This window comes from Octopus sinensis, linkage group LG4, assembly GCF_006345805.1.
Source record: "Octopus sinensis linkage group LG4, ASM634580v1, whole genome shotgun sequence".
Classification (NCBI taxonomy): domain Eukaryota; kingdom Metazoa; phylum Mollusca; class Cephalopoda; order Octopoda; family Octopodidae; genus Octopus; species Octopus sinensis.
In genome coordinates, this window is record NC_043000.1 from 127,097,305 (window position 1) to 127,115,934 (window position 18,630).

Genomic DNA, 18,630 nt, shown 5'->3' on the forward strand with positions numbered 1-18,630 from the left:
ACAAACATAAATTTATTGAAAAAAAATATACTATGGCAACTGGCGGAGGATTATCATTATCTGGAATGCTATCAGTTACTTGTAGTTTTCTACTAGTCAGTGGTATATCAACCACTAAGGTGGCGAGCTGGCAGAAACGTTACCACACCGGGCGAAATGCTTAGTGGTATTTCGTCTGCTGTTACGTTCTGAGTTCAAATTCCGCTGAGGTTGACTTTGCCTTTCATCCTTTCGGGGTCGATTAAATAAGTACCAGTTACGCACTGGGGTCAATCTAATTGACTTAATCCGTTTGTCCTCTCTGTGTTTAGCTCCTTGTGGATAGTAAAGAAATAGGTATATCAACCACTGCAATCTATAAATGTTTAGTTGTGACCAGAAGTTATGACATTCTTGGATAGAATCTAGACAATGACAAAGGTTAGATGAACAGCTTATTCCAAACTACTTTCAGCCTGGTCTTTAGGCAATTTCAAGAAATTCCTAGCCATTGTTGATTCAGAATAAACCCTGTACATATGACAGTGCTATCAACAGGGCTTGAACAAGATGTGTACAGAGTGAGAAAACTGTTCTGTATGCTTTCATTCAGTGGCAGCACATTGGTGGCTTATACAGCTATGTTGAACATGTATTCCAATAATTCTTGCTACTTTTACAAAACAATGATATAGAGATTAAATTTAGAAGAGTGTAATTAGAGTCCTTGGTCACCTGGAGGTTGGTGTTGAAGCCACAGAGTTGAAGCCATTTATTTTCAATATACATGTTCCAATTATTTATCATTTTCAGTATTATGTCAAGGTTACAGGGACTGCAGTTTAATGTTTCAACACTCAACCATCAACACTAATGATAACAATTTCTTTTGATTTATACCAAACACATATTTGTAGGTGAAGGAACAAGATAAATTAAATCAATGAAGTGTAAGATTTTTAATGAACCTCAATGAAGCAAAAAGTAAAAATAACTGCAATTAGATTTTAACTCAAGTCAAAGGCATAACTTTTTCAGGACTAAAACTCTTTGATAGATTATATATCTACAAAGGCATGATATAGATTTAAATTTATATCAACAAGATAGCCAGCTCGCATAATTTACTTCCAAGAAGACCGACATTTTGTCTAGGTATTGTGTATTTATAGTTAAATAACATTAAATGATAGTTTAGAATTCTGGCTATATTCAACAACAATAGCAGCTGTAATACCTTTCATTGAATTCTAAAAAGCAGGATATATATATTCCACTTGAGAGCAAGTAATTTGTCATGTAACATTCTGTAACTAACATCAAGTATTTGGTGAGTGGCTTAGGTGTCTTGAAGAAGTTAAATAAGTGAATGAGCTTCCAAGTAAATGTCTCCTACAGTAATAATGTACATTATCTGTATATTGTTAGCTTTAAACCAACAGAGTATTACATAAACACCTTCCTATAGATCTTCTATTCAGCTACATCAAGCCAGTCTCTTTCAAGTCTTCAAGACTGCCACAAGTGATAATATGAACAAATATCGGACAGTGTGAAGAAATTGTGAATACAATTCTTGTCATTTTTAAACAATCTTATGTCCATAATTCAATACTTTATTTATTTCCTCGAGTGTGATAAATAGTCTCAATGGCTTGACATTCTACAATCAGATGAAGCCGTTAATGGATAATTAGTGCTATTTACATTGCAGAATAGGGAAATATTCCTGACATTGATAACACCATAAGTAAAGTGAGATAGCTACAACAAGTAATCAAAACCAAGGCTACACACTTGGCTTGCCAAACACTTACTTTCTTGTTCTGTGATTCTTTGATGCTTACGATTACATTAACGCAAAATAAATAGATAAGATGGAAAATAAAAAATTCCATTTTGATATAACTGCATTTTTTTGAGATGTTGTGAATTTCTAATTTGCTAATGGATATAAAAAGAAAACTTATTCTTGATGAACAGCAGAATTAAGGAATGAGGAACACTGAATGAATAAAGGGATATAGATAATATATTATACAAAAAAAAACAAAACATCAGCATGTATGAACTAACCAAGATGAGCCTCACATTCATTTAAATTCACATCAAGCCGACCAATAAATTTTTGCAATTTCTCTTAATACACAAGACAGAGCAGAAATTTTACTCAATGAACTTACACTTAACATATTTGATTATTTCTAAATCTAAATTATCTGCACTAAAGTCTCAGAAAACAGTTCTTAACAAGTTTTCATTGGCCTGTCTTTAACTTCCACTTTGCTTCCATTAAATCATTTTAGCATGTATGATATATTCACATGATGTGGCCATATCAGAGAAGCTGATGTTAGCCAATATCTTTGATGGCCAGTTACTTAAATACATTTTATTCCATCTTTCACACATGTTGACCATTCTTTGCATTGGGAATACTACTATACTGACCATTTCTCTCAGGCCAGTGATACTCTTCCTTAAAAGATGTGTGCTTCTCAGTGTGTGTGTGTGTGTGTATGTATGTATGCATGTATACATGCATGTATGTGTGTACATACACGCACGCGTATACGTGTGTGTTATTGCATCAAAAGTTAAGAGTGTACTCTGAGTTTCACCTCAGGCTGGGCCACTCAAACAAACATATTTATTTCTATATAAGATTGTATTTGTACAATGTAAAATGCACTTGAATATACTTCACAACTCTTACATTAAGATTATATATATATATATATATATATATATACATAGATATAGATATATACACATACATATATATACATATATATATATATACATATATATATTCTTTTTTACTCTATTTTATTTGTTTCAATCATTTGACTGCGGCCATGCTGGAGCACCGCCTTTAGTCAAACAAATCAACCTCAGGACTTACTCTATGTAAGCCTAGTAATCCTATCGGTCTTTTTTACTGAAACTATTCACTTAGATCACCAATGAACCAAACCCCTCATGAATATAGGAGAAATTAAGATAAACACAAGTTTATATTATTAGTTCCTACATATGTTTCACTATTACAGCTGCTTGAACACTTTATTGCATTAAGTTACAGAGGACACCCAAAACGGGGTTCCAAACACAACTAAGTATGGAGGCGCGTGGCTTAGTGGTTAGGGTGTCAGCATCATGATCGTAAGATTGTGGTTTTGACTCCTGGACTGGGTGACGCGTTGTGTTCTTGAGCAAAACACTTCATTTCACGTTGCTCCAGTCCACTCAGCTGGCAAAAATGAGTAACGCTGCGATGGACTGGCGTCCCGTTCAGCTGGGGAACACATACACCATTGAAACTTGGAAACCGGGCCCATGAGCCTGGCTAGGCTTTAAAAGGGCGCATATATTTATTATTAATACTACTAAGTATAGTAGTTACTTAACCACAATACTGCATGCAGACTGGAATATGATAATCTACATGGAGCTTTAAACATAACAACAGCGGTTGTATATCTATTGTATACACAAGGTATCAAATATATGAATGTATACTGACATATTAATATATGTGTGTGTATATATGTATGAATGTGTGTGTGTGTGTGTATATATATATATATATATAGATATATATATATACACACACACACACAGACATCCACCTAGTCATTTAATGCCTGTACAACATCATATAGCATACCAAATCAATACAGCATCATCTTGCATGAAGAATGAATGGTAAATTCATAACTGACCTTTTCATATTTACAGAAAACAAATCTGCCTATTTTTCCAATATTCTTCCCAATAATAAAACGAAGAATAAAAACAAAAATAAAATATAAAAAGACAAAATAAAAAAAATGTAAAAGAAAAAGTACACTTACTGTAATTTTATCTTCAACAGCCTTTGGAGTTTCTTCCAATTCAATCCTTTCTAATTCTTGAGCATAATTAGCCAAGTCTCTATCAATTTCCATCTGATGTTCGAGGAAAGTTTTCCGGTCATGTTTCTCACATTCTTTAGCTTCTAAGACATTTCCAATGTGGCTCAAAATTTCTTCCCAGTCTTCTTGGATTGCTTGAATAATCGGGTCACTTAGTTGTGAGTTATGCTCAGTGAGCCGCCCATAGAGATGCTTCAAATCATCAAGGGATTTCGATTTCTCTTCAACTTCACTCTTGAGAATCTGTTTATCAAAGCATAATTTAGACAAAATAAACAATGCCAAAAATAAATAAATAAATAATAATAATAATAATGATAATAATAATAATGGTACATCACATGTATAATAATAATCATGATTTCTTTTATTTGCCACAGGGGCATGAGATGAGGAACACAGTACAAAGACAGGCTACAGTGCGGGGGCCTACATAAAAGATGAGGGAAGAGAAAGGGGAAAGAAAAGAAAAAGAAGGTGAAATAAGATAAAAGGATACATAGTATATGAAATATGTGAAACATGAATGATGCAGTTGTTCTGATACAGAACTTCCAGTTAGGGTCAAATAAGGAACCCCACAGATCTAGGATCACCTCAACCAACAAAGGAACAAGCCCTTGTCCAATTGTTGTTCTCCAATCAACAGATGCATACTCAGAGTAAGTTCATTCACCCTAATCATTTTTACTAATTCACTGGGACATATCACTTCCCTCTGTACTCTCATTTTTCTTTTTGAGTGGAACTTTAAAAAGGTGATGAGGGCTACACCAACAATGTATATTATTATTATCAGTATTATAATTATTATTATTATTAAAGGTGGCAAGCTGGCAGAATCATTAGCACACCGGACAAAATGTTTCACAGCATTTCATCTGTCTTCACGTTCTAGGTTCAAATTCCGCCAAGGTCAACTTTGCTTTTCATCTTTTCAGGGTCGATAAAATAAGTACCAGTAGAACATTGGAGCCGATGTAATCAACTAGCCCCTCCCCTGAAATTTCAGACCTTGTGCCAACTGTAGGAAGGATTATTATTAATATTATTATTATTATTATATTGAGAAAATGATAATAATGATTCTTTCTACTATAGGCACAAAGCCTGAAATTTAGGGGTGGGGGATAGTAGATTATATTGGCCCCAGTACTCAACTGGTACTTATTTTATTGAGCCAGAAAGGACGAAAGGCAGAGTTGACCTGACTGGCATTTGAACTCAGAACAGGAAGATGGATGAAATACTACAAAGCATTTTGCCTGGCATGCTAACAATTCCGCCAGCTAACCACCTTTTTTAATAATAATAATAATAATAATAATAATAATAATAATAATAATAATAATAGTAATAGTAATAATAATAATAATAATAATAATAATAATAATAATATTGATAATAATAATAATAATAATAATTCTTTCTACTAAAGGCATAAGGCCTGAAAATTTGGTGGAGAGGGTTGCTTGGTTACATCGACCTCAGTACTCAACTACCATTTATTTTATCGACCCCAAAAGGATGAAAGGCAAGGCTGACTTTGGCAGAATTTGAACTTAGAACATCCTTTAGACAGATGAAATGTAGTTTGTCCAGCGTACTAACGATTCTGCCCACTTGCCATAATAATAATAATAATAATAATAATCCTTTCTACTAAAGGCACAAGGCCTGAAATTCAGAGGGAGGGGACTAGTCAATTACATCAACTCCAGTGTTTCACTGGTACTTAATTTATCAATCCTGAAAGGATGACAGGCAAAGTCAACCGCAGTGGAATTTGAACTCAGAACATACCGATGGGCGAAATACTGTTAAGCATTTTGCCCACTGTACTAACAATTCTGCTAGTTCACCGCCCTAATAATAATAATGATAATAATAATAATAATAATAATAACAATAATAATAATAATAATAATAATAATAATAAACAATCTTTTCTACTATAGGCACAAAGCCTGAAATTTTGGGGTAGGGGGCTAGGCGATTACATTGTCCCCAGGGCTCAACTGATGCTCATTTCATTGACCCTGAAAGGATGAAAAGTAGAATTTGACCTCAGAATGTAAAACCAGAAGAACAGCAAATTGTTACTGACATCACCATAACATACAATTATGCTTGCTATGACTGGTAATTTGTATTAGTTTTAAGTCTTTCTTATACCAAGTTCAAATCCCACTGGAATTGACATTGTCTTTTCATCCTTCAGGAATCAATAAGTATCCGTCACAAAGTGCTGGGATCAATATAATATAATTATAGCCTTACAGCTATGTTAGAAATCTCCATCACCACCACCATCACCACTACCACCACCATTACTACCATTATTGTTGTTGCTATTATTTTTAGTGACAAACAAAAGAAATTATCATCCCCACCACTATCATCTCCAGCCTCACCAGCACTACCACCATCAGCATCATCACCATCATCATCATTAGCAGTGGCACCCTAATTGTTGTTGTTCTTCTTCTTCTACGCTTTGAGTACATTCTTTCAAGTCTTTCACTGCTGCAACCACCAGGTTCTCTGCTACATTTGTAAGGTTTACAGTGTTTTGTTGGGGAGGGGAGGGTTGGAGGTGTAGGAAGGTGTTTATATTAAATCTAATTTGCTGGTTAAGGAGAAAGAAGGTGGTGGCATTATTTTGTTGTTGTTTTATTTTGCGCATTTTTTAAAGTTTTACTGTTACTCTTGTTTGTTGCGAACATTGCTGTAGCATTAAGAGGTGTAGAATATTGCGATGTGAGTTGTGATATTGAACTGAAAGTGTCTCACATAGAATGCATGCTGTGCCAAACAGGGCTAAATATTGGTTTCTTTAGTGCTAAATTATGAGCTTTAATAAATTTTATTCCTTTGCTGATGCTATTTTCTCTTTTATACCCATTGAACCTGTCATTTTACGAGCAGCTTTTGGTCTCATTCTGGACCTATGAATAAAGCATAGCTTTTTACTCCTGCCTTTGATTAATCTTTGATATTTAGTAGTTCACTTTGATATTATAGTCCATCTAAACAGCCATATCTCAGAGTTCCAAATTTGGTGCGTGTTTATACCATTTATAATAAGGTTGATTGATGCTGGAGCGATGTCACTTCTAATTCCATATAACTGCAAAGACTGGCAGGGTAAAAATTAGGTCATTCATTGTCCCCCTATGTTGACTGCTGTTCATGTTAGCTTCCTGTTTTATTCATGTTATTTTTATTATAGTTTAGCCCTAAGGCCATGAACTGGCAGATTCATTAGTACTTCAGACAAATTAGTAGGTTTTCTCTAGGCACTTTACACTCTGAGTTCAAATCCCACCGATATCAACTTTGTCTTTCATCCTTCTGAGGTCAATAAAATAAGTACCAGTTGAGCATTAGGGTCAATGTAATCAACTAACCTACTAACCCACTTAGCCAAAAATTGCTGACCTTGTGCTAAAATTTGGAACAATTATTGTTTAGCACCATGTAAACACTGGTTCCAACCATGACCATCCTACTTTTTTACTGTTGTTTGTTCAGATGTAGTGTATCCTTATGCAACGTGTACTTTCTTCTTAAAGATAGTGGTGTGATTTGAGAGAAATTTGGTAACTATATTCTAGTATGCTGGATGACTGCATAGAGACTCTTTTGTTGGGCCCAAGGATATCTCTTTTATCTTTTACTCTATTACTTGTTTCAGTCATTTGACTGTGGCCATGCTGGAGCACCACCTTTAGTCGAGCAAATTGACCCCAGGACTTATTCTTTGTAAGCCTAGTACTTATTCTATCAGTCTCTTATGCTGAACCGCCAAGTTATGGGGACGTAAACACACCAGCATCAGTTGTCAAGTAATGTTGGGGGGACAAACACAGATACAATCATATACACACACACACACACACACACATATATATATATACATATATACGGCAGGCTTCTTTCAGTTTCCATCTACCTAATCCACTCACAAGGCTTCGGTCAGCCCGAGGCTATAGTAGAAGACACTTGCCCAAGGTGCCACACAGTGGGACTGAACCCGGAACCATGTGGTTCGAAAGCAAGCTACTTACCACACAGCCATTCCTACATCTATATTTATATTAAATTATCAAATCAGTGAATTATTTTCACACCAAAACTATATATCCTCCAAGTCATTTTCTGGTCAAGTAGTTATCTATCATACTTTGCTGAAGAGGTCTAAGATTAAGACATGTCCAAAATTGTCTCCATTCTTACAAAATTTTAGTCAGTTAAAGAAGGAAAAAGGAGTAATGTTTTGATTGCCTCTTTTGAGATGAACTTTCTTATAATCATCATCATCATCATCATCGTTTAGCGTCCGTTTTCCATGCTAGCATGGGTTGGACGGTTCTACTGGGGTCTGTGAAGCCAGAAGGCTTCATCAGGCCCAGTCAAATCTGGCAGTGTTTCTACGGCTGGATGCCCTTCCTAACGCCAACCACTCCGTGAGTGTAGTGGGTGCTTTTTATGTGCCACCCGCACTGGTGCCAGACAGAGCTGGCAAACGGCCATGAACGGATGGTGCTTTTTATGTGCCACTGGCACGAGGGCCAGGCGAGGCTGGCAACGGACACGAAACGGGGCGGTGCTGGCAACGGTTGCGAAACGGAAAGTTCTCTTACATGCCACCGGCACTGGTAACACATCTGCAGTTTCCATTGATCGATTTCCATTGATCGATTTCGATTCTGATCGTCACTTGCCTCAACGGGTCTTCACAAGCAGAGTTTTGACATGCCACCGGCACTGGTAGCACATCCGCAATTTCCATTGATCGATTTCGATTCTGATCCTCACTTGCCTCATCACGTCTTCACAAGTAGAGTTTTGTGTCCCAAGAAGGGAAGGTATGCATACGTAGGCTGGCTCCATCCCATGTAGAAGGCCACGGGTTATGGACTCACTTGTCCTGCCGGGTCTTCTCGCGCACAGCACACTTCCAGAGGTCTCGGTCTCTAGTCATTTCCTCAGTGAGACCTAAAGTTCGAAGGTCGTGCTTCACCACCTCGTCCCAGGTTTTCCTGGGTCTGCCTCTTCCACAGGTTCCTCAACCGCTAGGGTGTGGCACTTTTTCACATAACTATCTTCATCCATTCTCGCCACATGACCATACCAGCGCAAACGTCTCTCTTGCACACCACAACTGATGCTTCTTAGGTCCAGCTTTTCTCTCAAGGTACTTACACTCTGCCGAGTGTGAGTACCGGCATTACACATCCATCGGAGCATACTGGCTTCATTTCTAGCGAGCTTACGCATATCCTCAGCAGTCACGGCCCATGTTTCACTGCCATGTAGCATGGCTGTTCGTACACACGCATCATACAGTCTGCCTTTCACTCTGTGCGAGAGGCCTTTTGTCACCAGCAGAGGTAAGAGCTCTCTGAACTTTTCCCAAGCTATTCTTACTCTAGCAGTTACACTTTCAGCACACCCGCCCCCGCTGCTGACTTGGTCACCTAGGTAACGGAAACTATCAACTATTTCTAGTTTTTCTCCCTGGAAAGTGACGGAAGTTGGTCTCAGAGCATTTTCAGTGTTGATGGTTAAAATTCTAATTCATTAAAAATTATTTTTTAACTCATCATGTTTAAGTATGGTAACTGCACTTAACTAATATGCTCTTCATGGAGAAGGTGCCTTTGGGAAATTTTCCAGTGTTTTTATTTTATTTTAAATTTCAAGTGTTCTGGCATGTATGTGCTGACTTATGCTCCACTGATGAGGTTTAATAAAACCAAAACATGTTCAGAGTTGTTAGTATAGCAATCAAAGGTGAGAGCCTGCCCCTTACCTCCACCACCATATACCTCTATCTCATTTTTAATTAATCAAAATTTCAGAGTTTTCTGCTTTGTCTCTTTTGAAATAAGTGTTCATTAACACTAATTACATTTCTTCTCATTATAAATATTACTGACATGGCTTCGGAGTAAATTAGTTCATTTAGTGTATTAATCAAGATTGTTTCTGTGGAAAGAATTTCTGGGAGGATTTGCCTGTTTTTGGCTATTATTTTCCAGAGATATTTACTCATTTGTAGCTTGGCGAGGTGTTTACATTGATTTATATTAATTGATTTGTTATTATCATTTCTCTTTCTATTTTGTTTATTGTTCCTATTCAGATTCTTTCTTGCTTAACAGTTATTATTCTGTTGAACTATTTTTTTCTTTGTTTGAATATTTTTTTCTCTCTGTCTGTCTCTATTTTATAGTAATGATCAGTTCCTGTCAAGCTATTTTTTATTTTCAGAACAACACAATGTTTAAACCCTGATATGTTTTTGTTCGATCTTTTCTATCCGTTATTATCGGTGCTGTCTAAACTTTATTTCCAAAATATTACCGATTGCAATTTAAAGACCATAGTTCCCAGACAATTTTTCTACCTCTTTAATAACAATATTGATTATCTCATTTCATTGTTACTCATTGATATTGTTACTCATAAACCAGGCTTGAAGCAGTGTGTTGTAGGGTCGAGTTGAACAAATCAACTCCAGTACTTATTTTCCTTAAGGTCTGATGCTTATGCTATCAGTCTCCAGGTAGATGACACACTGTGTTGGATTAATTTAGTATTGGTTAAGCTGTTGCACAGCAGTCATTACACAGAGTTTGTAATACTATAAATCCAAATCTAAAGACAGGCAGAATAAACTAAAAATTATATAATGAACTCTGGCTTGAAGTTGAATCAAATTAGTGCAGCATCTTTCTGAGAGTTATATAAACTGAAGCTCTGCCGGATAAAGTGATCTTTCTATAAATACAAGGAAAGACTAACAGTAGATTTGAACTCATGATCTATGAGCAGATAGTCCAATACCTTATCCACTCAGTCTACTCACTTTGTTTCTGTACATTTACCTGTATCTTTACATTGCATTAATATTCAGTTCCATGTGAAGGCACATGGCTGAGTGGTTAAGGTATTCAGCTCACAATTGTAAGGTCATGAGTTCAATTCCTAGCAGCACATTGTGTCCTTGAGCAAGACACTTTATTTCATGTTGCTCCAGTCCATTCAGCTGGCAAGAATGAGTTGTACCTGTTTTTCAAAGGACCAGTCCTGTGACGTTCTGTGTCATGCTGATTCTCCCTGAGATCTACATTAAGGGCACACATGTCTGTACTATGCTCAGACACCTACATGTTAATTTCACGAGCTGGTTGTTCTGGTGATTGGATCAACTGGAACCCTCTAGTCATAACCAATGGAGTGTCATTCTGTTCCACTTAGAAAAGAGGTTTGCAATCATGCTTCGTTATTTCTCACTTAATGTAGGTATTTTTCTAGACCCACCTAAATAACGATATAATAATTATCATTTTGCATTAGATCTCTGTCCTTCTTAGTTGTCTGTGCCAGTGTCATAGTCATATTCTTAACATCATCAAAATGGAGTATAACCTCCTGGTTTTATTATACATACCTTCATTAGGACATCAGAAAAAATGCCTAGAAGTATTTATTGCGAATCTTTACAGAGTTCAAATCCTGAAAAGGTCAACTTTGTCTTTTGTTCCTACAGGGTCAATAAAATACAATACCAGTCCAAAGCTAGGGTTAATGTAATGAACAAATACTCTTCCCTGAAAACTACTGATTTTGTTCCTAAGTCAGAAATCACGTTATAGATATTTCAGCTCACTTAATTTTTAATTTCTGAGTTTTTTTTATTTTATGTTGTTTTGTTTTTTTTATTGGAGGTTAGCAAGCAACCACTTAGTATGTCAAGATTTACAAAAGAAAAGGAAAGAAGAAAATGATTTTTAAATATTACAAAAATTAATGATTATTTGATTGAAGCTGTAGCATTTAACTATTTAGTGTATAAATCATTTTTTTTATTGTCATATTTTCATATTTCTGTTGCAATACACTGCCTTTGTTTCAATTAATTTCTAAAATAATGAAAAATTTAGTAAAATATCTGTCATTATTATGGTGTCTGGAACGAAAATAAACATGAAATTTTGATGGAAGGCTTTAATTTAGATCACTTTCACTCCATAACATTCAGTTTACTCTACCAAATGTAACACTTAATTATTCACATTGTTTTGAATTAGTCATACATTATTTTGAGATTTTGATGATGTGATTGTTTCCTTTAGAATGACATTGTAGGGTAGGTATGAAAGTCTGGATTTGACCACTTTGAACATAAAGCAGGAAGGATATTTTGGCTTAAACGCGAAAGTATTAAATCATGAAGTTTGTAGCCTGACTAGCTTTTTCACAAATCAGTGAAGGTTTTGTTTACTGATTTCCATACAGCAATTAATATATTTTGGTTGAGCTCAGAATGTCTGGAGGATTTTCATTACTGAGGAGAGCAAATAAGGTCAAAACACTGGTGTCTGATAATCTACCAACATCCTGAGTGAGACCTGTGTATTTTTAGCACACAAATCCCCTTGAGAATTTTGTCTATGATAAGATATTATAGTTAGTACCATTCCACATACACAAACATATATACATACACACACATAACCACTCAAGATGTTATTTAAATCATTTATATCACCATATATATGCCTATACATATATACATACACATACATATAAACATACATATGTGTGTACATACATATATATACATACACATATATAAATACACACACACACACACATATATATATATATGTATGTACACAAATACATAAACATGAATTATAAATGTTATATTCATTGCTCTTATAGTTTATAACATTTATTGAATATGTATGGTATAGCTTTTACATTTTCTTAGGTGTTAATTAAATATACCATTAGTCATAGTCAATTCAATCTCTACAGCAATAATGTTTCCAAATTTTCCTCTTCGTGTCTCCAATAACGATGATGATGATGATTATAATGACACTTATAATAATGATAAGGAGGAAAAAGACAAAGTCAGTGGTAATGGCAACAGAGAATAAACAAATGGTAATGTACAAAATTAACTAATCAAGATCTAAATATAAATAATTCATTAATAACTAACAATATTCTGCAATTCTGCAATGATAAGAATAAAGATGCTAATTGTAATTATCAAATACAGAAAGACAGTTTTAATGGTATCATTAAAAATATTTACTTGAAGTTTGGTAATCTCAATTCCAGCAGCCTCTTCATGAAGTTTGGATGGTTGTTCTTCCAGTTCTTTTAGTTCTTCCTTCTTCTGTCGAACTATGGCTCTCAGGTCATTCTTCAGTGTATCAACAGCCTCCCATGACTGGATTACATCACGTACAGAATCTAGACGGTTCTCAACCTGAAAGAAACATTTCAAGAGAAGGAATATTATTTCAATAGAAAATAGTGAAAGTAGATTTTGCAATAGATATTTGTATTCTATCAAGAACCATTACCTAAAGAGATTTTAGTCTTTTAGTGATGAGAGAATTGAGAAATATTTCATCTTAACAAAACATACAAATCTTACACTGTCAACCAAATACACACTTCATTCATTCTCATATCAACCAAATATATACTTCACTCACACTTATGTCAAAGTACATCTCACTCATTCAACACAAAATACATGCCTCGCTCACAAAAATACTCACTTCATCCACATTCATGTCAACAAAATACACACCTGACTCAACTCAATTTTCACTCATGTTGAGAAACAAAAATACAGACCTAAATCTCACTCATGTCAACAAAATAAACACCACACCCCTTCTCATGAGAAGAAAGAACACACCTCACTTACACTCATGTCAACAAAATACACACCACATTCACCCCGTGTCAGTGGCACGTAAAAAGCACCATTCGAGCGTGATTGTTACCAGCATTGCCTTACTGGCACATGAAAAAACTTTTGAGTGAGGTTGTTGCCAGTGCAACGATGATGATAATGATGATGATGACATACCTCATTCATCTCTGAAACAAGATTATGATTGACTTTCTGGGAGAACTTCTGCAATGGTGAATTGGCAATGGCTTCTGAAATTTCATCTTCTTTGGTTGTTTCAGCCACTCTGCACAGACTAAGGCTGGTATTCAAATCCTGCTTCATGGTAGAAAGTTTATTCCACATGTCCTGTAAATAATAATAATAATAATTATTATTATTATTATTATTATTATCATCACTATTATAATAATACTTTCAAATTTTGGCACAAGGGAAGGAGATAAGTCGATTACATCAACCCTAGAACTCAACTGGTATTTATTTTATTGACCTCAAAAGAATGAAAGGCAAAGTTGACCTCAGTGGATTCTGAACTCAGAACATAAAGATGGATGAAATTCTGCTAAGCATTTTGCCTGATGTGCTAACAATTCTGTCTTACTACTACTACTACTACTACTACTACTACTACTACTACCACTACCACCACCACCACCACCACCACCACCACCACAAACAACAAGAACAACAACAATTATTGGTTGCGGTCAGTTATGGTTGTGGTCAATGGAGAGAGTAGACATGATACCAATAGTAATTGGTGCACTTGGAAGTATCAGTACTCAGCTACCAGCATGGCTGAAAAAGATTGCTGCAAGTGTGAAGGTAGAACACCTACAAAAATTAGCATTGCTTGGAACTGCAAGAATTCTTCGCAGGATTCTTGAAGCACGACCAGTAAACAAGTGTCACCTTAGTCTGCTGGCTGTGAACAGCTGACACTTTCCATCATACCCAGCAAAACAAACTGTGAGTCTTCATATAATAATAACAATAATAATAATAATAATAATAATAATAATAATATAATAATAATAATAGGGATCAAACCTAAAAGCATGAGGTTGTAAAGTAAATATTTTAACCACATGACCATGGCAAATATTCTGTGAGGCTGGTGTCAAGTTCCAGAGAAAAGTTATCTCACATCCACTTAGAAGAATCCATTTTAGTTTACTCATACTAAGTAAAGGTTTAAGCTTGGGTATGGCTGTGTGATTAAGAAATTCACTTTGCAGCCAGGGGCTTTTGAGTTCAGTCCCACAGTGTGTCAGCTTGGGCAAGTGTCCTTTACAATAGCCTCGTGAGTGAATTTGATTGATAGAAAGTGTGTGTGTGTGTGTGGAAGCAGGTAATGTGTGTGTGTGTGTATGTGCATGAATTTGTTCTGTCCCCCACCACTTCACAATCAGTATTGTTTTGTTTACGAACTTAGTGGTTCAGCAAAAGAGATCACCAGAGTAGGTACAGGACTTAAAAAATAAGTCCTGGGGATAATTTGTTCAACTCAGCCTTTCAAAGTGGTGCTCCAGTATGACCACAGTCCAATGACTGAAACAAATAAAAGATAAACAATGGAGAAACAGACAAGATATTTTACAAATATTAAATTAAAGTAACCCCCAAAACTTACTTTGGTTTCTGTCAACTGTTCTTTTGCATCGGTCAAGTTATCTACAGGACGAGAATCCATTGTTGCTTTCCATTGAGGAAGAGTTTCTGAAAGGTAGGCATCAAATGTTCTCAGCTGTTCTTGGTGAGTGTTCCATTGTTGCAGGCTGTTATTCAGATGATCCTTTAATAAAATCAGTAAAGAGACATCATCATCATTTAGTGTCTTCTTTCCATATTGGCATGGGCTAGAGGGATTCTTTGGGGTTTGAATAATTCACCTTTGGAAACATGGGTGGTTCATTCAACATCCTTAAACAACCCTTATTCAGAGATCTTTTGAGCAGGATGGGCTACTCGATCAGAAGAAAACTCTAACTGGGCCCCACCTGCAAGGTCATGCACTGTTTATCTTGATATGAGATCATCATGTCATGCACATATGGTTGTGATGCATGTGCCTGGTGTACCCTTATCAGATGGGTAGTCATGATGGGTATACTGGGCTTTGTATATTTTACCCCAGTGTCACTTTGATGGCATGCACTGCTCTCTCACTCATAATAATAATAATAATAATAGTGATAAGAAAAATTTTGGTACAAAGCCAGCAATTTTAGGTGGGAGGAATAAGTCAATTACATCAACCCCAGTGCTCAACTGGTACTGCTTTGAGCCCAAAAGAATGAAAGACAAAGTTTACCTTGGTGGCATTTGAACTGAGAATATAAAGAGCTGGAAGAAATGTTGCAAAGTATTTTGCCTGGCAGCTGACTGCCTTAATTATAATAAGACAATAATAATACTCTTGTGTTTTTCTCCGTTACAATATATGAATGAGAAAGGAAGGGATGATAGATGAATAAGGAAGGAAGGGGTGATGGCAAACTGGTATTGGGATCATTTCAACTCTGTGTGAGTATATGTGTGTATGTGTGCAAGGGAAGTATATCAATGTTTGTATGTGTGAACCAGCGTTCTTTCAGTGACAAACAATGATTGATGTCACATCTCAAAAGACAACCACTAGATAGCACTGACAAGTGTATTAATTTGATTTACCATCCATATTTATATATTAAATACTAAAATGAGCCATCATTTTTGACAGCACAGGGCCAGCTAGTAAAACAATAATAACTGATTCTAACATAAGCACAAGATCAGCAACTTTGAAAGGAAAAGAGCAGTCAATACCATCAACTCCAGTACTTGAATGGTACTTTTTCTACCTTGGGAGGAGGGAAAAAACAAAACTGACTTTTGGATTTGAACTCAGAACATAAAGAGGTGAATTAAATGCCATAATGAATTTTGTCTGGTGCTCTAACAGTTCTGCCAATTCACAGTCCTCATATGGTGATGATGTTGACAATGATTACGACGATGATAATGATGATGATGATTAGATTCCAGAGAGAGAAAGAGCTTGTATTAAAACTTCAAACTATGATAGATGAAACTGAAGTGCTCTTATTAACAATTTTTATGAAGAAACTAATGTGGAAGCTATTCTATCTGGGATGACAAGCGACAAGAATAACACTCTTTAATATTTCATTGCATGCATTGCTCTAAGACTATCTTCCATTTATTTTATCATAATAAATTAGAAAACATTGAGAGCCATACTGCTTTAAGTAAAATTGCCACATGAAGTTGCTGTATTAACAAATGAGAAAGGACTTTTATGTAAAAACTCTCTAAACATAATTTTTTATAGTAATACCCTTCTGGGACTACAAAGGTAGTAACTATGAAGTAAAAGGCTAAAAGAAAAATGTATTTTGAATAAAAGGCCATTAGGAAGATTAGAATTTAGATGATGATGATGATGGTGGTGGTGATGATGATGAGCCATTCAATATACCTACCTTGATTTGATTGGCGGACACAACAAGATTATTGTATCCATCAGTCAAGTGTTTCAGCTGGGCATCGACCATTGTTTGCATATCAGGAGAATCTTTATTGCTGTCAACCAAGTCAATACCTTTTTGTTTCATGCCTTCTAAATCTGAAGCATGCTGCTGGATTTCTTCCATTAAATTCTGAGAGAATAAGGTAAAAAAAAAGAAAAAAATAGAAATTAAGATTAAGCAAGAAAAAAGGGCTTCAATATATGATGCAACTGGCATTGATTTGATATAGATGCCATTTTTAGGGACATCTCTGACATCTGATCGAGTATATCAATCAAATTTTATTAAGTTAGGATTTATGTCAGTTCTAAGCTCAAAAAATATTTTGGATGAAGTAGTTGAATCCAGCTTGAGAAGATTGCATATTATGGATGAGAAAAACAGGAAGAAAAAAGATAGTAATGATAATGGTGATGATGATGATGATGATGATGATGATAATGGTGGTAATGATGGTGTTAGTGATGATGATATAGAAAATTAATTTAAGAAAATAGTTTTAAGTTTCCAATAATCCTTGCTCCATGTTTTAGAGCATGGACCACAAGGATTTATGGAAGAAAAACTGAGAAATCATTATGTTTATAGCTTATTGGATGCATCATCTATGGAACTGAGATGAAGTAATTCCAAGATGTGAGCTATCTGTTATATAGGTACAGGTACAAACAAGTGTTTAAGAAGTTTACTGAGCTGCCATGTGGCTCTGGGTTTGATATCAATGCATGGCACTGAAATCATCAGATCCTTCAATACCATGGGAATAGAATTTGATAAACAGAAACTACTTATTGCATACATGGGTTCACTTGTGTGCATGTGTGTTTATATATTTCACCATATTTTAGAGAAGAATGTGAACACTTAAAAGACATGTTCTCTTTGAGCTAAGTTCACTGAGTTATAAACACACCCTTTGCAGTGTCACTGCCAGAAATACAGTGAACCAGTGATTGGTTAATAAGAAACTTGTAACCAATGACATTATAGTTCACAAATTATTATACTAAAATAAATAAGTGAGAATAGGAACTAAATTGCTCCATGTTTAAGCTTTAACATCGTGCCAAAAATTTTTCAAGTCTAAGAGCTCATCAACTCCATGAAATTTCACTTCTTGCTTAGAAATAAAGAAGTTCATTTATTTTGATAGTATATTAGGAAAAGCATGAACTTCACAACTTCTTGTTAGCAAAAGCAAAGGGATAAATAACAGATATTCCTTATTACAAAAATCAACTGATCTTATATTTTATGGTGTGTGTGTGAGTATATAAATATATATATATATATTACATCTGCCGGTGTCAATGCACTCATGCTGGTGCTGTGTAAACATACTTGTGCTGGTGGCATGTAAAAAGCACCCAGTACATCCTGTAAAATAGTTGGCATTAGGAAGGGCATCCAGCCATATAAACTATGTCATAACAGACAATTGGAATCTGGACAGCTCCTGTCA

The 18,630-nt window shown here is 35.4% G+C and overlaps 1 protein-coding gene across 9 annotated transcripts in view; it reads right to left on the reverse strand.

Annotated features, from left to right (window-relative positions):
- The window catches only part of LOC115210341 (nesprin-1), an 870,646-nt gene that overhangs the window by 319,060 nt on the left and 532,956 nt on the right, over positions 1–18,630 (reverse strand). For all 9 annotated transcript variants that reach the window (XM_036502466.1, XM_036502469.1, XM_036502465.1 and 6 more), the window contains 5 exons: positions 17,121–17,297; positions 15,269–15,430; positions 13,810–13,980; positions 13,018–13,194; positions 3,837–4,139 (listed from right to left, as the gene is read on the reverse strand). In XM_036502466.1, the coding sequence (XP_036358359.1) occupies positions 3,837–4,139; positions 13,018–13,194; positions 13,810–13,980; positions 15,269–15,430; positions 17,121–17,297 (990 nt within the window). The remainder of the gene's footprint in view (positions 1–3,836; positions 4,140–13,017; positions 13,195–13,809; positions 13,981–15,268; positions 15,431–17,120; positions 17,298–18,630) is intronic.